The 24,867-nt window shown below is 41.1% G+C and overlaps 1 protein-coding gene across 1 annotated transcript in view; it reads left to right on the plus strand.

Annotated features, from left to right (window-relative positions):
- Positions 1 to 24,867, plus strand: part of TTN (titin) — a 238,711-nt gene that overhangs the window by 193,367 nt on the left and 20,477 nt on the right. The window contains exons 223-235 of the mRNA XM_055719331.1: positions 79 to 17,184; positions 17,500 to 17,796; positions 17,893 to 18,480; positions 18,571 to 18,873; positions 19,019 to 19,315; positions 19,787 to 20,074; positions 20,159 to 20,458; positions 20,561 to 20,863; positions 21,046 to 21,351; positions 21,461 to 23,227; positions 23,323 to 23,619; positions 24,184 to 24,471; positions 24,564 to 24,863. Of these exons, the coding sequence (XP_055575306.1) occupies positions 79 to 17,184; positions 17,500 to 17,796; positions 17,893 to 18,480; positions 18,571 to 18,873; positions 19,019 to 19,315; positions 19,787 to 20,074; positions 20,159 to 20,458; positions 20,561 to 20,863; positions 21,046 to 21,351; positions 21,461 to 23,227; positions 23,323 to 23,619; positions 24,184 to 24,471; positions 24,564 to 24,863 (22,440 nt within the window). The remainder of the gene's footprint in view (positions 1 to 78; positions 17,185 to 17,499; positions 17,797 to 17,892; positions 18,481 to 18,570; positions 18,874 to 19,018; positions 19,316 to 19,786; positions 20,075 to 20,158; positions 20,459 to 20,560; positions 20,864 to 21,045; positions 21,352 to 21,460; positions 23,228 to 23,322; positions 23,620 to 24,183; positions 24,472 to 24,563; positions 24,864 to 24,867) is intronic.

The following is a 24,867-nucleotide window of genomic DNA, read 5'->3' on the forward strand; positions in this document are numbered from 1 at the left end:
GGCCAGGGAGCACATTCAGACAGCATAAGAGTGACTTCCTCTGTAATGTATTGTTTTTATTTTTTCCTCACTTTTCAGATCCACCAGGTCCACCTGCAAATCCGAGAGTGACTGATACTACAAAGAAAAGTGCATCTTTAGCCTGGGGCAAGCCTCACTACGACGGTGGTCTTGACATTATTGGCTATATAGTAGAGCATCAAAAGGAAGGAGAAGAAGAATGGGTAAAAGACACAACAGGGACTGCTTTAAGAATCACTCAGTTTGTTGTTGCTCATCTGCAGACAGGAGCCAAATACAATTTCAGAATATCTGCCATGAATGCTGCAGGTGTCGGTGAACCAGCAGTAATTCCAAGTGTGGAAATCAAAGACAGAGAAGAGATTCCTGACTTTGAATTAGATGCTGAGCTAAGAAGAACACTTGTTGTTAGAGCTGGATTAACTATTCGGATTTTTGTGCCAATTAAAGGACGTCCAACTCCAGAAGTTACATGGACAAAAGATGATGTTTCTCTCAAAGGACGTGCCAGTATTGAAAACACAGACTCTTTCACACTCTTGATTGTCACAGAGTGCACCAGATATGATGCAGGAAAATATGTAATGACTCTTGAGAATGCTGCTGGTAAGAAGACTGGGTTTGTAAATGTAAAAGTCTTGGATACACCAGGTCCACCAATAAACCTTAAGCCTCGAGAAATAACCAAAGACAGCATCACCCTCCAGTGGGATATGCCTCTGATAGATGGCGGCTCACGTATAACAAACTATATTGTTGAGAAACGTGAATCAACTCGGAAAGCATATTCTACAGTCACAACCAACTGCCAGAAGTGTTCCTTCAGGATTCCTAATTTGACTGAGGGCTGTGAATATTATTTCAGAGTGCTGGCCGAAAATGAGTATGGTATTGGTGAACCAGCTGAAACTGCAGAACCAGTAAGAGCTTCTGAGGCACCATCCCCACCTGAGAGCCTTAATATTATGGATGTAACACGGAACTCAGTTAGCCTGGCTTGGCCAAAACCAGAACATGACGGTGGCAGCAAGATCACTGGGTATGTAATTGAAGCACAGAGAAAAGGAACCAACCAGTGGGCACACATCACTACTGTAAAAACGCTGGACTGTGTTGTAAAGAATCTAACTGAAAATGAAGAGTATACTTTCCAGGTAATGGCAGTGAACAGTGCTGGAAGGAGTGCCCCCAGAGAGAGCAGGCCAGTTATTATCAAGGAGCAAACAATGCTACCAGAGTTTGACCTCCGTGGTATCTACCAGAAAACAGTCATTGCCAAAGCTGGCGACAATATCAAGATTGAAATTCCTGTGCTTGGTCGTCCAAGGCCTACTGTGACATGGAAGAAAGAAGACCAGATACTTAAGCAAACACAAAGGGTGAATTACGAAAATACTGCAACTGCAACCATACTAAGCATTAATGAATGCAAACGAAGTGATAGTGGTCAATATCCGTTGTCAGCTAAAAATATTGTTGGAGAAGTTAGTGAAGTAATCACAGTGCAGGTTCATGACATACCTGGACCTCCTACTGGACCAATCAAATTTGATGAAATTTCATCTGACTTTGTAACGTTCTCATGGGAGCCTCCTTTGAATGATGGTGGTGTACCAATAAGTAACTACGTTGTAGAAATGCGTCAAACTGACAGTACCACATGGACTGAATTGGCAACCACAGTGATACGTACTACATTTAAAGCCATTCATCTGACTACTGGAGTTGAGTATCAGTTCCGTGTTAAAGCTCAAAACAGATATGGAATTGGTCCAGCCATTACTTCAGAGTCTGTAGTTGCCAACTACCCATTTAAGGTACCTGGGCCTCCTGGCACTCCTCAGGTGATTGCAGTCACCAAAGAAACAATGACTATTAGCTGGAATGAGCCAGTAACTGATGGTGGAAGCCCTATTCTGGGTTATCATGTTGAAAGAAAAGAACGAAATAGCATTCTTTGGCAGACTGTAAGTAAAATGCTGGTATCAGGCAATATCTTTAAATCAACTGGACTTACCGATGGCATTGCATATGAATTCCGTGTTATAGCAGAAAATCTGGCTGGGAAGAGTAAGCCAAGCAAGCCATCTGAGCCTGTGTTTGCCCTAGACCCAATAGATCCGCCTGGTAAGCCAATACCTTTAAACATTACAAGACATGCTGTTACACTGAAGTGGACTAAACCAGAATATAATGGAGGTTTTAAGATAACTGGCTACACTGTTGAAAAAAGAGACCTTCCTAATGGCCGTTGGCTGAAGGCTAATTTCAGCAATATACTAGAGACTGAGTTCACTGTAAGTGGTTTGACAGAAGATGCTGCCTATGAATTCCGTGTGATTGCTAGGAATGCTGGTGGGGCTGTTAGTCAGCCTTCTGAGCCATCAGATGCAATAACTTGTAGAGATGACATTGAAGCACCAAAGATAAGAGTGGATGCTAAATACAAAGACACTTTAGTGCTGAAAGCAGGTGAAGTTTTCAGACTCGAGGCTGATGTTTCAGGTCGCCCTCCACCGACTATGACATGGACAAAAGGAGAAAAAGAACTTGAAGACACAGCAAAATTAGAAATAAAAATAGCAGATTTCTCTACTGTTCTTGTCAATAAAGATTCTTCAAGAAGAGATGGCGGTGCCTATACACTTACTGCAACAAATCCTGGTGGCTTTGCTAAGCATATCTTCAATGTTAAAGTTCTTGATAGACCTGGTCCCCCAGAAGGACCTTTGGCTGTGTCTGAAGTCACTGCAGAAAAATGTGTGCTGTCATGGCTACCTCCAATGGATGACGGAGGTGCAAAAATTGACCATTATGTGGTTGAAAAACGTGAAACCAGTAGATTGGCATGGACAGCTGTAGCCACGGAAGTTCCATTGACTAAACTGAAGGTTACTAAGCTGTTGAAGGGCAACGAGTATGTGTTCCGTGTTATGGCCGTTAACAAATACGGAGTTGGTGAGCCACTGGAATCAGAGCCCGTTCTTGCAGTAAATCCATATGTCCCACCTGATCCACCTAAAACACCTGAAGTTACAGCAATTACAAAAGATTCTATGGTTGTTTGTTGGGGCCATCCTGATTCTGATGGTGGGAGCCCAATAACTAACTATATTGTGGAACGTCGAGACAGAGCTGGTCTACGGTGGGTGAAATGCAACAAACGGGTTGTTACTGACTTACGTTATAAAGTGTCTGGACTGACAGAAGGCCATGAATATGAATACAGAGTCATGGCTGAAAATGCTGCTGGAGTCAGTGAGCCAAGCCCAACCAGTCCGTTCTATAAAGCTTGTGATACTGTATTTAAGCCTGGTCCCCCAGGTAATCCTCGTGTTTTGGATAGCAGCAAGTCCTCAATTACAATAGCATGGAACAAACCGATATATGACGGTGGCTCAGAGATCACAGGTTACATGGTTGAGATTGCGCTACCTGAAGAAGACGAGTGGAAGATTGTAACTCCACCAGCAGGTCTAAAGGCCACTTCTTTTACCATCACTGACCTGAAAGAAAATCAAGAGTATAAAATACGGATATATGCTATGAACTCTGAAGGTCTTGGAGAACCTGCTCTTGTTCCTGGGACTCCAAAAGCTGAAGAAAGAATGCTACCCCCAGAGATTGAACTTGATGCAGAACTACGTAAAGTTGTCACTATTAGAGCCTGCTGTACTCTAAGGCTCTTTGTCCCAATTAAAGGAAGACCAGCACCTGAAGTCAAATGGACAAGAGAACATGGGGAATCTTTGGACAGAGCAAGCATTGAATCAACAAGCTCTTATACTCTACTTATTGTTGAAAACGTAAATAGATTTGATAGTGGCAAATACATACTGACAATAGAAAACAGCTCAGGTAGTAAGTCAGCATTTGTGAATGTCAGAGTTCTGGACACCCCAGGGGCACCTCAAGATTTGAAAATAAAAGAAGTTACAAAATCATCAGTTACACTCACATGGGAGCCTCCTCTCATAGATGGTGGCTCTAAAATAAAAAATTACATTGTGGAAAAGCGTGAATCAACAAGAAAAGCTTATTCAACTGTTAATGCCAATTGCCACAAGACCAGCTGGAAAGTTGATTCACTGCAAGAAGGCTGCAACTACTACTTCAGAGTCTTAGCTGAAAATGAGTATGGAATAGGCCTTCCAGTTGAAACTTCAGAATCCATAAAAGTATCAGAAAGACCACTTCCACCAGGGAAAATAACTTTGTTGGATGTGACAAGAAATAGTGTATCCTTATCTTGGGAAAAACCTGAACATGATGGTGGTAGCCGAATTCTGGGCTACATTGTAGAAATGCAAAGCAAAGGCAGTGAAAAGTGGTCAACTTGTGCTACAGTAAAAGTTACTGAAGCCACTATCACAGGATTGATACAAGGTGAAGAATATACCTTCCGTGTTTCAGCTCAGAACGAGAAAGGTATCAGTGATCCTCGCCAGCTGGGTATACCAGTTGTTGCAAAAGATCTTGTGATTCCACCAGCTTTCAAACTACTGTTTACCACTTTCAGTGTTCTAGCAGGAGAGGACTTAAAGGTTGATGTTCCTTTTGTTGGTCGACCCAAACCAGCAGTGTTTTGGCATAAAGATAATGTGGCATTGAAGCAGACTACGAGAGTAAATGCAGAAAGTTCAGAAAATAACACAGTGTTAACAATAAAAGAAGCATGTAGAGAAGATGTGGGGACGTATTCGGTTAAACTTACAAACTCTGCAGGTGAAGCAATTCAAACACTAAATATTGTTGTCCTTGACAAACCAGGACCTCCAACTGGACCAGTAAAAGTAGATGAAGTCACAGCAGATAGTATTACTATTTCCTGGGAGCCACCCAAGTATGATGGTGGTAGCTCTATCAATAATTATATTGTAGAAAAAAGAGACACTTCCACCACCACTTGGCAGATTGTGTCAGCTACAGTTGCAAGAACAACTATAAAAGCATGTCGATTGAAGACTGGCTGTGAATATCAGTTCAGAATCGCAGCTGAGAACAGATATGGGAAGAGCAGCTATCTCACTTCAGAGCCAATCATAGCCCAATACCCATTTAAAGTTCCTGGTCCACCTGGAACACCGTTTGTAACAAATGTCTCAAAAGACAGCATGGTGGTACAATGGAATGAACCAGTCAATGATGGTGGTAGCAAGATCATTGGGTATCACTTGGAGCGCAAAGAAAGAAACAGCATTCTGTGGGCTAAACTGAATAAAACACCTATTCCAGATACCAAATTTAAGACAACTGGCCTTGAGGAAGGTCTTGAATATGAGTTCAGAGTTTATGCAGAAAACATAGTGGGCATTGGAAAGGCAAGTAGAGCATCTGAATGCTATACTGCACATGACCCGTGTGACCCTCCAGGTCGTCCAGAACCTATAATAGTCACAAGAAGCTCAGTAACACTTCAGTGGAAGAAACCGGTATATGATGGTGGAAGTAAGATCACAGGCTATGTTGTTGAAAAGAAGGAGCTACCTGATGGTCGTTGGATGAAAGCAAGCTTTACAAATGTCATTGATACCCAATTTGAAGTAACTGGTCTAGTTGAAAACCAGAGGTATGAATTCCGTGTTATAGCACGAAATGCTGCAGGTGTTTTCAGTGAACCATCTGAGAGCTCAGGGGCAATTACAGCAAGAGATGAAGTAGAACCACCTCATATAAGTATGGATCCAAAATACAAAGACACTATTGTAGTGCATGCTGGTGAGTCATTCAAGCTTGACGCTGATGTTCATGGCAAACCAATACCTTCCATTCAGTGGTTAAAAGGCGATCATGAGCTGACAAACACTGCTCGTATGGAAATAAAAAGTACTGATTTTGCAACAAGCCTCAGTGTGAAGGAAGCCATTAGAGTTGACAGTGGTCAGTATGTACTACTGGCAAAGAATGTTGCAGGTGAAAAGAAAGTCCCTGTCAATGTCAAAGTTCTTGATAGACCTGGACCACCGGAAGGACCTGTTGAGATCACAGGTGTTACTGCTGAAAAATGCATGCTGTCATGGAAACCTCCGCTACAAGATGGTGGTAGCGATATTTCACACTACGTTGTAGAAAAAAGGGAAACCAGTCGCTTGGTGTGGACAGTTGTGGATTCAAATGTGCAAACTCTAAATTGCAAAGTTACAAAGCTTTTAGAAGGAAATGAATATGTTTTCCGCATCATGGCAGTAAATAAATACGGCGTTGGTGAACCTCTTGAGTCTGAACCAGTACTCGCAAAGAACCCATTCGTAGTGCCTCTTCCACCGAAGGCACCAGAAGTCACAGCCATTACCAAAGATTCTATGATAGTTGTATGGGAAAGGCCAGCCTCAGATGGTGGTAGTGAAATTCTAGGCTACGTCCTTGAAAAACGAGATAAGGAAGGTATTCGCTGGACAAGATGTAACAAACGCCTGATAAGTGAACTGCGATACAGAGTGACTGGGCTTATAGAAAATCATGATTATGAGTACAGAGTTTCAGCTGAAAATGCTGCTGGTCTTAGTGAACCAAGCCCACCTTCCACTTACTACAAAGCATGCGATCCTATTTACAAGCCAGGTCCACCCAATAATCCTAAAGTTGTGGATGTTACAAGATCTTCAGTCTTCCTTTCATGGGGTAAACCTATCTATGATGGTGGCTCCGAAATTCAGGGATACATTGTGGAAAAATGTGATGTAAGTGACGGTGAATGGGCAATTTGTACCCCTCCAACTGGAATTAAGAATACTCACATGGAAGTAGAAAAATTAGTGGAAAAACATGAATACAAATTCCGCATATGTGCAGTTAATAAAGCAGGAGTTGGAGAGCATGCAGATGTTCCTGGTTCTGTTATTGTGGAAGAAAAGATGGAGGCACCAGACCTTGACCTCGACATGGAATTAAGGAAGATTGTAAATGTGAGGGCCGGAGGTTCTTTAAGACTGTTTGTTCCCATTCGAGGTCGTCCAACACCTGAAGTAAAATGGGCTAAAATGGATGGTGAGATCAGAGAGGCAGCTATTATTGATACCACTAGCAGCTTCACTTCCCTTGTTCTAGACAATGTTAACAGATTTGATACTGGAAAGTATACTCTGACTTTAGAAAACAGCAGTGGAACAAAGTCTGCCTTTGTCAGTGTAAGGGTACTGGATACCCCAAGTGCACCTGTTAATTTAAAAATCAGAGAGATCACTAAAGACTCTGTTTCACTTTCATGGGAACCTCCTCTTTTGGATGGTGGAGCAAAAATAAAGAATTACATTATTGAAAAGCGTGAAGCAACAAGAAAGGCATATGCAGCTGTTGTAACAAACTGCCACAAGACTTCTTGGAAAGTAGATCAGCTTCAGGAGGGATGCTATTACTTCTTTAGAATCTCTGCTGAGAATGAATATGGAATTGGCCTCCCCGCAGAAACCAGTGACCCAATTAAAGTTGCTGAAGTTCCACAGCCTCCTGGGAAAATAACAGTGAATGATGTCACAAGAAACAGTGTGTCACTAAGCTGGGAAAAACCTGAACATGATGGTGGCAGCAAAATCATACAATACATTGTTGAAATGCAAGCAAAGGGTAGTGAGAAGTGGTCAGAGTGTGCTCGTGTAAAAACACTTGAAGCAGTTATTAGTAACCTAATTCAAGGGGAAGAATACCTTTTTAGAGTAATGGCTGTAAATGAAAAGGGTAAGAGTGATCCTAGAACACTTGCAGTTCCAATAGTTGCCAAAGACCTGGTGATTGAACCTGATGTAAGACCTGCTTTTCACAGTTATAGTATCCAAGTAGGACAAGATCTGAAAGTAGAAGTACCAATTTCAGGTCGACCTAAACCAACTGTTACCTGGGTAAAAGACGGCCAGCCACTAAGGCAGACGACAAGAGTCAATATTAGTGATTTGACTGATCTTACTGTATTGAATATTAAAGAAACTAGCAAAGAGGACAGCGGCACTTATGAAATCACTGTGGCTAACGTTGTTGGGCAAAAGTCTGCCTCTGTTGAAATAATAACTCTAGACAAACCTGATCCGCCAGTAGGACCTGTGAAGTTTGACGAAATAAGTGCAGAAAGTATTACCCTATCGTGGAATCCCCCAGCATACACAGGTGGCTGCCAAATCACCAACTATGTTGTTCACAAGAGAGATACAACAACCACTGTATGGGAAACAGTTTCAGCTACTGTTGCAAGAACTACACTGAAGGTGACTAAACTGAAAACTGGATCAGAATACCAGTTCAGAATATTTGCTGAGAACAGGTATGGGCAGAGCTTTGCATTGGAATCTCCACCAGTTGTAGCACAGTATCCCTACAAGGAACCAGGACCTCCTGGCACACCATTTGTGACAACGGTTACAAAGGACTCCATGGTTGTACAGTGGCATGAACCAATAAATGATGGTGGCAGTAGAGTGTTGGGCTACCATCTTGAGAGAAAGGAGAAAAACAGCATTTTATGGGCTAAAGTGAACAAGGCTATTATTCAGGACACAAGTTTTAAGACAACTAACCTTGAAGAAGGAATTGAATATGAGTTTCGAGTTTCTGCAGAAAATATTGTTGGTGTAGGCAAAACAAGTAAAGTTTCTGAGTGCTATGTAGCTCGTGACCCATGTGATCCTCCAGGTCGCCCAGAAGCTATAATAATAAAAAGAAGCTCTATTACTCTACAGTGGACCAAACCAGAATATGATGGTGGAAGTAAGATTACTGGTTATATTGTAGAGAAACGTGACTTACCAGATGGTCGTTGGATGAAAGCTAGCTTCACAAATATCATTGAAACTCAGTTCACTGTAACAGGGCTGACTGAAGACCAACGATACGAATTTAGAGTAATTGCAAAGAATGCCGCAGGTGCAATAAGCAAACCTTCTGACAGTACAGGACCAATAACAGCAAGGGATGAAGTTGAACTTCCACGAATTTCAATGGATCCAAAGTACAAAGACACAATTGTTGTAAATGCTGGTGAAACATTCAGACTTGAGGCTGATGTTCACGGAAAGCCACTACCAACCATTAAGTGGTATAAGGGAGATAAAGAGCTTGAGGAAACTGCTAGATATGAAATAAAGAACACAGATTTCAGTGCATTAATAATTGTAAAAGACGCCATTAGAGTTGATGGTGGACAGTACATTTTAGAAGCCTCTAATGTTGCAGGAACAAAGACAGTACCAGTAAACGTAAAAGTTCTGGACAGGCCAGGACCACCAGAGGGCCCAGTCCAAGTGACAGGAGTTACAGCTGAAAAATGTTCATTGGCATGGGCTCCTCCTCTTCATGATGGTGGCAGTGATATTTCTCATTATATTGTAGAGAAGAGAGAAACTAGTCGCCTAGCGTGGACTGTTGTTGCTCCAGAGGTTTTACCTACAATGCTGAAAGTAACAAAACTCTTGGAAGGAAATGAATATGTGTTCCGTATTATGGCAGTTAACAAATATGGCGTTGGTGAGCCATTAGAATCTGTGCCAGTAATGATGAAAAATCCATTTGTGGTTCCTGGACCACCAAAGGCCTTGGAAATTACCAACATCACAAAGGATTCAATGACTGTCTGCTGGAGCCGGCCAGATAGTGATGGAGGTAGTGAAATCATAGGTTACATTGTAGAAAAGAGAGACCGAGCGGGCATTAGATGGATAAAATGCAATAAACGACGAATTACAGATTTGCGATTAAGAGTTACAGGATTAACAGAGGATCATGAGTATGAATTCAGAGTTTCTGCTGAAAATGCTGCTGGAGTGGGTGAACCAAGCCAAGTTTCTCTTTACTTCAAAGCTTGTGACCCCATGTTCAAGCCTGGCCCACCTACTAATGCCCATGTTGTGGATACTACCAAAAGTTCAGTTACACTTGGTTGGAGTAAACCGATTTATGATGGTGGTTGTGAAATCCAGGGATACCTTGTAGAAATCTGTAAAGCAGATGAAGATGAATGGTCACTTGTTACTCCACAGACAGGTGTACGTGCCACTCGATTTGAAATCAAAAAGCTTACTGAACATCAAGAATATAAACTACGAGTGTGTGCCCTCAACAAGATTGGTGTAGGAGAGGCTGCATCAGTTCCTGGTACTATTAAACCAGAAGACAAACTTGAAGCTCCAGAACTTGATATTGATTCAGAGCTAAGGAAAGGGATAGTGGTTAGAGCTGGTGGGTCTGCTAGGATTCACATACCATTCAGGGGAAGACCCACACCTGACATCACATGGTCTCGAGAAGAAGGTGAATTCACAGAAAAAGTTCAGATTGATAAAGGCATAAACTACACGCAACTTTCAATTGACAACTGTGATAGATATGATGCTGGAAAGTACATTCTTAAGTTGGAGAACAGCAGTGGTTCTAAAACTGCATTTGTTACCGTAAAAGTCTTGGACACACCAGGACCACCACAAAACTTAGTGGTAAAGGATATAAAGAAGGATTCTGCTGTATTATCTTGGGAACCACCGATTATCGATGGTGGTGCAAAAGTAAAGAACTATGTAATAGACAAGCGTGAGTCAACTAGGAAGGCATTTGCAAATGTAAGTGCTAAGTGTGGAAAGACAAGTTTTAAAGTTGAAAATCTCACAGAAGGAGCAACTTATTACTTCAGAGTTATGGCTGAAAATGAATTTGGAATTGGTGTTCCAGCTGAAACCACGGATGCTGTCAAAGCCTCAGAGCCACCTCTGCCTCCTGGGAAAGTAACGCTCACTGATGTGACTCAGAGAAGTGCATCACTTACATGGGAAAAACCTGAACATGATGGAGGAAGCAGAATTTTGGGATATATTGTTGAAATGCAACCTAAAGGAATGGAAAAATGGAGTGTTGTTAGTGAGACCAAAACATGCAATGCAGTAGTGTCTGGTTTGAGTCCAGGACAGGAATACCAATTTCGTGTAATTGCCTACAATGAAAAAGGCAAAAGCGATCCCAGAGCACTTGGAATTCCTGTGATAGCTAAAGACTTGACAATTGAGCCAAGTTTCAAACTGATGTTTAATACATACAGTGTACAGGCTGGAGAAGACCTGAAGGTAGAAGTACCATTTATAGGTAGACCCAAACCTACTATTACTTGGACAAAAGATGACCAGCCACTGAAGCAGACAACCAGATTACATATTCAGGATACAACAACATCAACCACCTTACATATTAAAGAAAGCAACAAGGAAGACTTTGGTAAATATACAGTAACTGCAACAAACACAGCTGGTACAGCAACAGAGCACCTGAGCATAATTGTACTGGAAAAGCCTGGCCCACCACGAGGACCTGTCCGCTTTGATGAAGTTAGCGCAGACTTTGTTGTTTTATCATGGGATCCACCTGATTATACTGGTGGCTGTCAGATAAGCAACTATATAGTAGAAAAGCGTGACACAAGCACTACCACATGGAGCATTGTGTCAGCAACTGTTGCAAGAACCACTATCAAAGCAACAAAGCTTAAAACAGGTTCTGAGTACCAGTTCAGGATTTCTGCTGAAAATAGGTATGGGAAGAGCTCTCCTTTGGATTCTAAACCAGTTGTTGTGCAATACCCCTACAAGGTGCCTGGGCCTCCTGGAACCCCATTTGTAACAGCAGCTTCCAAGGACCATATGATTGTACAATGGCATGAACCAGTTAATGATGGAGGAAGCAAAATTCTTGGCTACCATCTTGAATGTAAAGATAAGAACAGCATTCTTTGGATAAAACAGAACAAGTCACTCATTACAGACACCAAATATAAAACAGATGGCCTTGAAGAAGGTCTTGAATATGAGTTCAGAGTTTCTGCTGAAAACATTGTTGGCATTGGCAAAGTCAGCAAAGTATCAGAATTATACGTTGCCCGAGATCCTTGTGACCCACCTGGCCGCCCAGAGGCTGTTGTTGTTACAAGAAATAATATCACGCTGAAGTGGAAAAAGCCAGAGTATGATGGTGGAAGCAAAATAACTGGATATATTGTAGAAAAGAAAGAACTACCAGATGGTCGCTGGATGAAAGCCAGCTTTACAAATGTGTTGGAAACAGAATTTACAGTAAGTGGTCTTGTTGAAGACCAACGATATGAATTTAGAGTAATTGCAAGAAATGCAGCAGGTTGCTTGAGTGAACCATCTGAAAGTACAGGGGCCATTACTGCCAGAGATGAAATTGAAGCACCAGGGGCTTCACTGGATCCCAAATACAAAGATGTCATTGTTGTTCATGCTGGAGAAACCTTTGTTCTTGAAGCCGATATTCGCGGCAAACCTGTTCCTGACATTACATGGTCAAAAGATGGTAAAGACCTTGAAGAAGCAACTGCAAGAATGGAAATTAAATCTACAATTCAGAAAACAATTCTTACTGTCAAAGACTGTATAAGAGTAGATGGAGGTCACTATACTCTTAACCTCAAAAATGTTGGAGGCACAAAATCTATACCAATCACTGTAAAAGTGCTTGACAGGCCAGGACCTCCAGAAGGACCTTTGAAGGTTACAGGTGTCACTGCAGAAAAATGTTACTTGGCATGGGCTCCACCTTTGCATGACGGTGGTTCTAGTATCTCACATTATATCATTGAGAAAAGAGAGACAAGCAGGCTTTCATGGACACAAGTAGCAACAGATGTGCAAGCTCTTAACCACAAAGTAACCAGACTCCTTGCTGGCAATGAGTACATTTTCCGTGTAATGGCAGTGAACAAATATGGAACCGGAGAACCCTTGGAATCTGAGCCAGTTGTGGCTCGTAATCCGTACAAACCCCCTGGTCCTCCTTCAACACCTGAAGTTTCAGCAATCACAAAAGATTCTATGGTGGTAACATGGGGTCGCCCAGAAGACAATGGGGGAGCTGAAATTGAAGGTTACATACTTGAAAAACGAGACAAAGATGGTATCCGGTGGACCAAATGCAATAAGAAAAGGCTGACAGACTTGCGACTCAGAGTAACGGGCCTTACCGATGGGCATTTCTACGAATTTAGAGTTTCTGCTGAAAATGCTGCAGGAGTAGGGGAACCCAGTGAGCCATCCATTTTCTATCGGGCTTGTGATGTACTATATCCACCGGGTCCACCAAGCAATCCAAAGGTTACAGACACTTCCAGGTCATCAGTTTCCCTTGCCTGGAGTAAGCCCATTTATGATGGTGGTGCTCCAGTTAAGGGATATGTAGTAGAAGTAAAAGAAGCTGCTGCTGATGAATGGACTACTTGCACCCCACCAACAGGCTTACAAGCAAAACAGTTCACCGTAACAAAACTTAAAGAGAACCAGGAGTATAACTTCCGCATCTGTGCCATCAACTCAGAAGGAGTAGGAGAACCTGCTACTATACCAGGTGCAGTCATAGCAGCAGACAAGGTTGAGCCTCCTGAAATTGAACTTGATGCAGATCTCAGAAAAGTAGTCACTGTACGTGCTAGTGCTACATTGCGCCTGTTTGTCACCATCAAAGGAAGACCAGAACCTGAAGTTAAATGGGAGAAAGCAGAAGGAACCATTAGTGAGCGAGCTCAGATTGAAGTCACCAGTTCCTATACGATGCTGGTCATTGACAATGTGAATAGATTTGATAGTGGTAGATACAATCTTACTTTAGAGAACAACAGTGGCAAAAAATCAGCTTTTGTTAATGTCAGGGTGCTTGATACACCTAGTGCACCTACAAACCTGACAATCAGAGAAGTGAAGAAAGATTTTGTAACATTAGCCTGGGAACCACCACTTATTGATGGTGGAGCTAAAATTACCAACTATGTAGTTGAAAAGCGAGAATCCACAAGAAAGGCATATGCCACAGTTACAAACAACTGTACTAAGAATTCCTTCAAAATTACTCAACTACAAGAAGGATGTAGTTACTACTTCCGTGTTCTAGCTGTAAATGAATATGGGGTTGGCTTAGCAGCAGAAACACCTGACCCAATTAAAGTTTCTGAACCACCTTCTCCACCTGCAAAGGTCATTCTTGTTGATGTGACTCGCAACTCTGCTTCAATTAAATGGGAAAAGCCAGAAAGCGATGGTGGCAGTAAAATTACTGGTTATGTTGTAGAAATGCAAACTAAAGGAAGTACAAAATGGAGTGCATGTACACAGGTGAAAACATTAGAAGCAACAATAACAGGCTTAAGTATGGGAGAAGAGTACAGTTTCAGAGTGATTGCTGTTAATGAAAAAGGAAAAAGTGATCCAAGAGAACTTGGTGTCCCAGTCATCGCAAAAGATATTGAAATTCAGCCATCTGCTGAACTCCTTTTCAACACATTCACTGTGAAAGCTGGAGATGATCTTAAGATTGATGTGCCAATCAGAGGGCGACCTCTTCCAACCGTTACCTGGAAGAAGGACGGGAATCCCTTAAAAGAGACAACCAGGGTAAATGTTCAGATGTCAAAGACTTCAACTTCATTGTCCATCAAGGAAGCTTCAAATGAAGATTTAGGACATTACGAATTACATCTTTCAAATACTGCTGGATCAACAACAGCTTCTTTAACTGTAGTTGTCCTTGACAGACCAGGACCACCAACAGATGTGCATATTGATGAAGTTAGTGCTGATAGCATAACGCTGTCTTGGAAACCTCCAACATATGATGGTGGGTGCCATATTAGCAATTACATTGTGGAGAAACGAGAAACTACCACAACAACATGGGATGTAGTATCTGCAGCAGTTGCAAGAACTTCAATTAAAGTATCTCGACTCACCACTGGCTCTGAATATCAGTTCCGTATTTGTGCAGAAAACCGCTATGGGAAAAGCACTTACACTAATTCTCCATCTGTTGTGGCAGAGTATCCATTTAAGCCTCCAGGACCACCTGGAACTCCTCATGTGACACATGCAACTAAAGCTTTCATGATTGTAACGTGGCAGGTACCAGTTAATGATGGAGGTAGCAGAGTATTAGGATATCACTTGGAGCGTAAAGAAAGAAGCAGCATTCTTTGGACAAAAGTCAACAAGAGCCTCATACCCGATACTCAAATGAAAGTTACAGGTCTTGATGAAGGACTGTTGTATGAATATCGTGTGTATGCTGAAAACATTGCTGGAATAGGCAAATGCAGTAAATCATGTGAACCTGTAGCTGCAAGGGATCCATGTGATCCTCCTGGTCAACCAGAAGTCACTAATATTACAAGAACATGTGTCTCACTGAAATGGACTAAACCAGAATATGATGGTGGAGCTAAAGTAACAGGATATATTATTGAACGCAGAGAGATACCAGATGGTCGTTGGCTAAAGTGTAATTTTACTAATGTGCAAGAAACATACTTTGATGTAGGTGGACTTACAGAAGACCAGCGATATGAATTCCGTGTGATTGCAAAGAACGCTGCTGGACTCTTCAGTCAGCCGTCTGAATCAACTGGACCTGTGACTGTAAAAGATGATGTCGAGGCTCCAAGAATTATGATGGATGCAAAATTCAGGGATGTTGTGGTTGTGAAAGCTGGAGAAGTGTTTAAAGTCAATGCTGATATTGCAGGACGGCCAATCCCAGTGATTTCATGGACAAAGGATGGCAAGGAGCTTGAAGGAAAAGCCAGAGTTGAAATATCCTCAACAGATCACACTACTGCAATAACCGTTAAGGACTGTATCCGAGGTGATTCAGGACAGTATGTACTAACATTACAAAATGTTGCAGGAACAAGATCTTTGGCAATTAATTGCAAAGTGCTTGATAGACCTGGCCCACCTGCAGGCCCATTAGAAATAAATGGCCTTACTGCTGAAAAGTGCCATTTATCATGGGGACCCCCTCAAGAAAATGGCGGTGCAGATATTGATTATTATATTGTAGAAAAACGTGAGACCAGCAGAATTGCATGGACACTTTGTGAAGGAGAGCTTAGAACAACGTCCTGTAAAGTGACAAAACTACTGAAGGGTAATGAGTATATTTTCAGAGTGATGGGAGTTAACAAGTACGGCGTTGGTGAGCCTCTAGAAAGCATTGCTGTCAAAGCCCTAGACCCATTTACAGTTCCAAGTCCACCTACATCTTTAGAGATCACCAATGTGAGCAAAGATTCAATAACTCTGTGCTGGGCAAGACCTGATTCTGATGGAGGCAGTGAGATCTCTGGCTATGTAATTGAAAGGCGTGAGAAAACTAGCCTAAGATGGATTCGTGTAAACAAAAAGCCAGTTTATGATTTAAGAGTGAAATCATCTGGTCTCCGTGAAGGATGTGAATATGAATTCCGGGTTTATGCAGAAAATGCTGCTGGTCTCAGTCTTCCAAGTGAAACCACCCCATTGATTCGGGCAGAAGATCCAGTCTTTTTGCCATCTCCCCCATCTAAACCTAAGATTATGGATGCTACAAGGACAAGTATCACAATTGGATGGACAAAGCCACTGTTTGATGGAGGTTCTCCAGTAACAGGATACACAGTTGAGTACAAGAAAACTGATGAAACTGACTGGACAACTGCTATTCAGAACTTAAGAGGCACAGAATACATCGTAACTGGATTAGTATCAGGCTCTGAGTACATCTTTAGAGTGAAATCCATTAACAAAATGGGTGCCAGTGAACCGAGTGATGTCTCAGAACCTCAGGTGGCAAAAGAAAGAGAAGAAGAACCTGCCTTTGATATTGACAGTGAAATGCGGAAGACTTTAATTGTAAAGGCTGGTGGATCATTCACAATGACTGTTCCTTTCAGAGGCAAACCAGTCCCAAATGTAACATGGAACAAACCAGACACTGATCTCCGTACACGAGCAAGCATTGATACTTCAGATAATTGCACATCTCTTACTATTGAAAAAGCAACAAGAAACGATTCTGGAAAATACACGTTAACATTGCAAAACATCCTGAACACTGCTACCTTGACTTTAATTGTCAAAGTTCTTGATACTCCTGGCCCACCATCTAATATTGCAGCAAAAGACGTAACCAAAGAATCTGCTGTGTTATCTTGGGATGTTCCTGAAAATGATGGTGGAGCACCTGTAAAGAACTATGTTATTGAAAAACGAGAAGCTAGCAAAAAAGCGTGGGTCACTGTGACAAACAGTTGTCATCGCCTGTCCTACAAAGTGACTGGCCTGCAAGAAGGTGCCATTTACTACTTCCGGGTTTCTGGAGAAAATGAATATGGTGTTGGAGTGCCTTCTGAGACCAAGGAGGGAACAAAAATAACAGGTGTGTTTTACTAATAAAAATATTTTTAATATTTAAAACAATACATGTTTTAAAATCTTTATGTCAAAATAACAGTGTTAAATCTGTTTACAGTAAAATAAGATAATTTTGTGGCAGATATGTCTGTGGGTTTGCAAATGAAAAAGCTAAGTAATATCTTGAATTTTAAATTTTGCTTGCATTTTACTTAAAATGCTTTTAATATACAAATTTAAAAACATATTTTCTCAATCCAGATGGCACTGCTGTGTAATTGCTAATATAAAACATAAATACTTGCTATATTGTTTAACCCGTTGCACTTTTTTTCCTCAGAAAAACCCAGCCCACCAGAAAAACTTGGAGTAACAAATGTCACAAAGGACAGTGTTTCTCTTTCGTGGCTAAAACCAGAACACGATGGTGGAAGCAGAATTGTGAGCTACCTCATTGAAGCTCTTGAGAAAGGACAGCAAAAATGGGTTAAGTGTGCTGTTGTAAAAACAACTCATCACGTTGTCCATGGTCTTAAAGAGAATGTTGACTATTTCTTCAGGGTGTCTGCAGAAAACCAAGCTGGTTTAAGTGATCCAAAGGAACTACTGCTCCCTGTTACAGTAAAAGAACAATTAGGTATGCTTCCTGACATGAGGCAAAACATACTAAATTGGATTCATATTTTTTAAAAGGGAACATTTTTTAATGGTTTGAAAATGTCTTCTTTTTCAGAATCTCCTGAGATTGACATGAAGGGCTTCCCTCATAACACTGTATATATTCGAGCGGGATCAAACCTGAAAGTTGAAATTCCAGTTTCTGGAAAACCAGTGCCAAAGGTGACATTGTCTAGAGATGGTGTTGCACTGAAACCTACCATGAGATTTCACACAGAAACAACTGCAGAAAGTCTAATCATTAACCTTAAAGAAAGTGTGGCTGCTGATGCTGGCAGATATGACATTACTGCTGCCAACTCAAGTGGCACCACAAAATCATTTGTTAATATTGTTGTGCTGGATAGACCAGGTCCTCCCGTTGGTCCTGTTGTTCTTAGTGATATCACTGAAGAGAGTGTAACACTCAGATGGCAGCCGCCAGCTTATGATGGTGGAAGTCAAGTTACCAACTATATTGTACTGAAAAGAGAAACAAGTACTGCTGCTTGGTCTGAAGTGTCTGCAACTGTTGCTAGAACTGTCATCAAAGTTATGAAGCTCACAACAGGAGAAGAATACCAATTCCGCATCAAAGCTGAGAACCGTTTCGGCATCAGCGATCACATAGACTCACAATGTGTGGTTGTCAAGCTTCCTTACAGTGAGTAATCTACTTCTTACACTCAATGTTTTAATGCTCTGATGTTGAAAATACAATTTTGTTAACAATCACTTCTTTTGATATTATCAGCTACCCCTGGCCCTCCTTCCACACCATGGGTCATGAATGTCACCCGAGAAAGTATTACTGTTGGATGGCATGAACCAGTCAGTAATGGTGGCAGTGCAGTCACTGGATACCACCTGGAAATGAAAGACAGGAATAGTATATTATGGCAGAAGGCTAACAAGACCCTCATTCGCACAACTCACTTCAAAGTCACCACCATCAGCGCTGGCCTTATCTATGAATTTAGAGTTTATGCAGAAAATGCAGCTGGCATTGGAAAAGCAAGTCATCCTTCTGATCCAGTCCTTGCAATTGATGCTTGTGGTATGTATTCCCTAGAAAATACAGAAGCCCAACCGTTTAAGTAGTACTTTTTTTTTCCTTCCCTGTGATATTCTGTCCTGTACACTAAGCCAATATCCAAACCAGCTGTTTATCATTAGCAATATTTTTACATTTCTTCCTGCAGAACCACCAAGAAATGTTCGTGTCTCAGATATTTCCAAGACTGCTATCACTCTGACATGGCAGAAACCAGCATTTGATGGTGGTAGCAAGATCACCGGATACATTGTAGAAAAACGTGATCTTCCAGATGGCAGATGGACAAAAGCTAGCTTCACCAATGTTATTGAAACTCAGTTCACGGTATCTGGTCTGACACAGAACTCCCGGTATGAATTCCGGGTCTTTGCTAAGAATGCTGTTGGTTCCATTAGTAATCCCTCAGATGTTGTGGGTCCTATCACATGTGTTGATACATATGGTAAGTGTTTTGCAGTGACATAATGGTACCATTTTGTGGTACTAGAAAGCTTAAAGGCAGCACTGTTTTGTAGAACCATAGTCTTTTAAATATAAAAGGCTAGTTTACAATGATTGATTCAATAAGCTTGAATGTGAGCTATTTGGGCATGATTGTGATGAACATCTTTGGCTGTATCTGCATTTTTAAAGTCTTATGGTATCTTTATTCTCTTACCAACAGAAGTCTGCTCATGCCCCATGGCCAAAGTAGTTAAATTTATACATGTGGTTGCCTTTTCTTGGTAGGATTGTTTCTAACTTGTTCTAGGTTTATGATTTAAGTTATACATGCTATCTTTACTCTGATCTGTATTTATAAAATGCCTGTAACTATTACCTTAAGTAAAGTAGTATTATTATTGGTTTTATTAAATACAAGTCTAAAATAATTATGGCTCTAGCTTTTTCTTATTCTTATTTTTTTCTTAAGGTGCACCTGAAATTGACGTGCCACCAGAATATACAGAAGTGGTGAAATATAAAGCAGGAACTTCAGTTAAGCTGAAACTAGGCATCTCAGGCAAGCCTACACCCACAATTGAATGGTTCAAAAATAGCAACGAGCTACAAAGCAGTGCACTAGTGTCTATTGAAAATACAACAGAATTTGCTTCTATACTCATCAAGGATGCAACTCGACTCAACAGTGGCACCTATGAATTAAAACTGAAGAATGCCATGGGTTCAGCATCAGCCCATGTTAGAGTACAGATACTTGGTATGTCTTGAGCTGCAGCTGGGTTTACACTATTAAACAATAACTGTGCAATAAATGCTTAACATCTTCTTCTGCCTTCCACAGACAAGCCAGGACCTCCAACTGGACCTATACAGTTTAAGACAGTCACTGCTGAAAAGATTACAATAATGTGGGATCCGCCAGCAGATGATGGTGGTGCACCTGTAACACACTATGTTGTTGAAAAGCGGGAGACAAGTCGGGTTGTATGGTCTTTAATTTCTGAAAAACTGGAGGGGTGTATCATAACTACAACAAAACTTATCAAAGGAAATGAATATATGTTCCGTGTCCGTGGTGTGAACAAGTTTGGAGTTGGTGATTCACTGGAGTCTGAACCTGTTATAGCCAAAAATTCATTTGGTAAGAAAAATATAAAGTAACGTATGCAACTGAATCATCTTGCATATTATCTGGAAGTAGTACGATCTACTGATACTTTTTTTTTTTTTTTTTTTTGCTTAGTTACACCTGGACCACCTAGTGTACCAGAAGTCACAATGATAACCAAGAATTCTATGACTGTTATCTGGAATAGGCCCACTGTTGATGGAGGCAGTGAAATATCAGGGTATTTCCTTGAGAAGCGTGACAAGAAGAGTCTAAGTTGGTTCAAGGTTACTAAAGAAACCATTCGGGACACCAGACAGAAAGTAACAGGTCTGACTGAAAACAGCGAATATCATTTCCGAGTTTGTGCTGTCAATGCAGCTGGACAAGGTCCATTCTCTGAAGCTTCTGACTTCTACAAAGCTGCAGATCCTGTTGGTAAGATACAACGTGCAGTATTTCTAATTGGTTAGAAATCAATAGACAATGAGCAATTGGGATGGAATTGTACCAGTGTAACTGAGGGCAGATTTTATTCCTTTTTGTGATTAATTGTAAATATGGCTTCTGATTTTCCACCCCCCCCACCCCCCCACCCTCTTGTAAACTATCACTTACAGATAAGCCAGGCTCACCAGCAAAGCTGAAGGTTGTGGATACAACCAAGACATCTGTCACTCTTGGTTGGATTAAACCTGCTTATGATGGAGGAAGTCAAATTACCAGCTACGTGGTGGAGAAAAGGGAAGGTGAAGACCAAGAATGGACTGTAGTCAGTACAAAGGGAGAAGTGAGAACAACTGAGTATGTTGTATCCCACCTTCAGCCAAGCGTTAATTATTATTTCCGCGTGTCTGCTATAAATTGCGCTGGACAAGGAGAGCCTATTGAAATGATGGAACCTGTTCAAGCTAAAGATATTCTTGGTACTGTACTTTTCAGTGATTTATAATTTTTCCATGTTTTGAGGTTTTAAAAAATATTTTGTATTTTACATTCCAAGTATACATTATTAATTTTCACTTATTTCCACAGTGGCACCTGAGATTGATCTGGATGTTGCTCTCCAGACCTCTATTGTTGCTAAAGCAGGTGAAGATGTGCAAGTAATGATTCCATTCAAAGGAAGACCTCCTCCAACAGTCACGTGGAGAAAGGGTGACAAGAATCTTGGGATTGATGAAAGATATATCATCCAGGACACAGAATCATCTACACTACTTACGATTCCTCAAGTTACCCGAAATGATACAGGAAAATATGTTCTTACAATTGAAAATGGAGTTGGAGAGGCAAAATCATCATTTGTGAATGTAAAAGTACTTGACACACCATCTGCCTGCCAGAAGCTGCAGCTTAAGCATGTTTCCCGTGGCACAGTTACACTGGTATGGGAGCCACCTCTCATTAATGGTGGCTCTGAAATAACAAATTATGTTGTTGAAAAAAGAGATGCTACAAAGAGGGCCTGGTCAACTGTAACAACAAAGTGCTCCCATACCACCTTTAAGATAACTAACCTGTCAGAGAAGACAGCATTCTTCTTCCGTGTTCTTGCTGAAAATGAAATTGGACTGGGTGAACCTTGTGAGACATCTGAACCAGTGAAAGCTGCAGACGTACCTGGACCTGTAAAAGACCTAGCCATGAAAGATTCTACAAAGACTTCTGTTAAATTGCAGTGGAGCAAACCTGACTATGATGGTGGTAGCATTATATCGGACTATGTTATTGAAAAGAAATTGAAGGATGAAAAAGAATGGACGTATGCAGGCACAAGCAAGAGCTGTGACTTTGAAGTTGAAAAACTTAAAGAGCTTTCTGTCATGGAATTCAGAGTCTTCGCTAAAAATGAAAAAGGCCTGAGTGATGGTGTTACTGTTGGACCCATTACGGTGAAAGAATATGTAATAACACCTGAAGCTGACCTTTCTGATATTCCTGGAGGTCAAATTGCAGTAAGAATTGGACATAATCTGCACATCGAATTGCCCTATAAAGGTAAACCTAAGCCATCAATGAGCTGGCTCAAGGACAACCTCCCTCTTAAAGAAACTGAACACCTTCGTTTCAAGAAAACTGAAAACAAGATCAGCTTAAGCATCAAAAATGTGAAAAAGGAGCATGGTGGCAAATATACTTTAATTCTTGAGAATGTAGCCTGCAGAAAAACATTCACAATTACCGTCATCACTCTTGGTCCTCCATCTAAGCCAAAAGGACCTTTAAGACTAGATGAAATCAAAGCAGATAGTGTAGTTTTGTCATGGGAAGCTCCTGAAGATGATGGGGGAGGAGAAATTACTGGCTACAGTATTGAGAAGAGAGAAACTTCACAAATGAACTGGAAGCTGGTGTGTTCAAGTGCTGCAAGAACAACTTTCAAAGTACCGAACCTTGTTAAAGACACTGAATATCAGTTTAGAGTTCGTGCAGAAAACAGATATGGAGTGAGCCCACCTCTTGTCTCAGCAGATGTTGTGGCAAAGCATCAGTTTAGACCACCAGGTGCCCCAGGCAAGCCTGTTGTATACAACATAACTGCTGATGGAATGACCATATCTTGGGATGCTCCCGTTTATGATGGTGGTTCAGAGATTATTGGATACCATGTTGAAAAGAAGGAAAGAAACAGTATTTTGTGGCAGAAGGTTAATGTTGCATTAATATCTAGCAGAGAATACAGGATTACCGGACTGCTGGAGGGCCTGGATTACCAGTTCCAAGTATATGCTGAAAACGCCGCAGGTCTAAGCCGAGCTAGCGAGCCAAGCAAATTTACTTTGGCAGTCTCTCCAGTGGGTGAGTGAATGATCAGTCACTTATCTAAGAAAATTCAAGCCTTGCAAACTACGGTGAGCAGTAATAAAAATAAACTTTAATTATTTTCTTTTCAGACCCACCGGGTACTCCTGATTACATTGATGTCACCAGAGAAACAGTCACCCTTAAATGGACACCCCCACTGCGTGACGGAGGCAGTAAGATTGTGGCTTACAGCATTGAGAAACGGCAAGGGAGTGAAGACCGTTGGCTCAGATGTAACTTTACTGATGTCAGTGAATGCCAATATACAGTTACAGGACTCAGTTCAGGTGACCGGTATGAATTCAGAGTGCTTGCAAGAAACGCCGTTGGTACAATCAGCCCGCCTTCGCAATCTTCAGGCTATATCATGACCAGAGATGAAAACAGTAAGAATAATTTCTTAATATGCTTATATTTGGCTACTGAAGCAAATTAGAGCTTCTGGCTCTACTGATGGGAAATGAGAGGCCAAGATGGGGAAAAAAGCATGTGACTGAGGCCCTTTCACTCGACTCAGAACATTTCTGTTTGTACTTCAAGGTGGGAGGGTCTAAATTAAAGACCCAAATCTGGCAGACATATGTAATCAATTGGTGCATGGCACTCTACAGTTGTGTTTGATAAGCAGCAGCAGCAAAGTGGGAAAGAAATCATAAACTGTAATATTCTGATGTACTGAGTAATTTAGAAATCAAAATGTACCTCAGGTAGCTTGGCATACTGTAACAGCATATATTAACAGTGTCTTTCACCTATTGTTAATATGATGTACTGTGTGCTTACAGGAAAAATAAGTTTATAGTTCCTATAATAACTGCTTTTTAAAGAATGACATTTTCTAAGTGAAAGAATTGTCTTTATGACAATTTTTTTATACTTAGTACATTTAAAAGAGTATCAGAAAAAAATACTTAGCTATATGGGAACTGAATTGTATTTTCCTTTTTTAGTTGCTCCAACAATTGAATTTGGCCTTGAGCACTTCGAAGGCCTTACTGTTAAAGCTGGAGAGAGCATTAGACTTAAAGCTCTAATCAAAGGACGTCCAGTACCTAAAGTGACATGGTTTAAGGATGGTAAGGAGATTGAGAAAGTAACGAATATAGAAATAACTACAGCTATTGGATATAGTACAATCTTCATTAGAGATGCTACCCGGGATCATCGTGGAGTGTATACAGTAGAAGCCAAAAATGCATCAGGCACTAAACGAGAAGATATTACCTTCAGAGTACAAGGTAACACATGAAACACTTTCAGCATCCTCTTTAGAAATAGTATTTTATTCTAAGTGTCAGGAAATTATAATTCTGAACTTTTGAAATTGCAGACACACCAGGAAAAGTTGGTGGACCGATACGATTCACGAACATTACTGGAGAAAAGGTCACGTTATGGTGGGAGCCTCCAGCTAATGATGGCTGTGCTTCTATTTCCCACTACATAATTGAAAAACGTGAAACCAGCAGGATTGCTTGGGCATTAGTTGAAGATAAATGTGAAGCTTGCAGCTACACAGCACTTAAATTAATTAAAGGCAATGAGTACCAGTTCCGTGTCTCTGCAGTGAACAAATTTGGAGTTGGCAGACCTTTGGAGTCTGATCCAGTTACCGCACAAATACCTTACAGTAA

Source organism: Falco cherrug, chromosome 8 (assembly GCF_023634085.1).
Source record: "Falco cherrug isolate bFalChe1 chromosome 8, bFalChe1.pri, whole genome shotgun sequence".
Lineage (NCBI taxonomy): Eukaryota > Metazoa > Chordata > Aves > Falconiformes > Falconidae > Falco > Falco cherrug.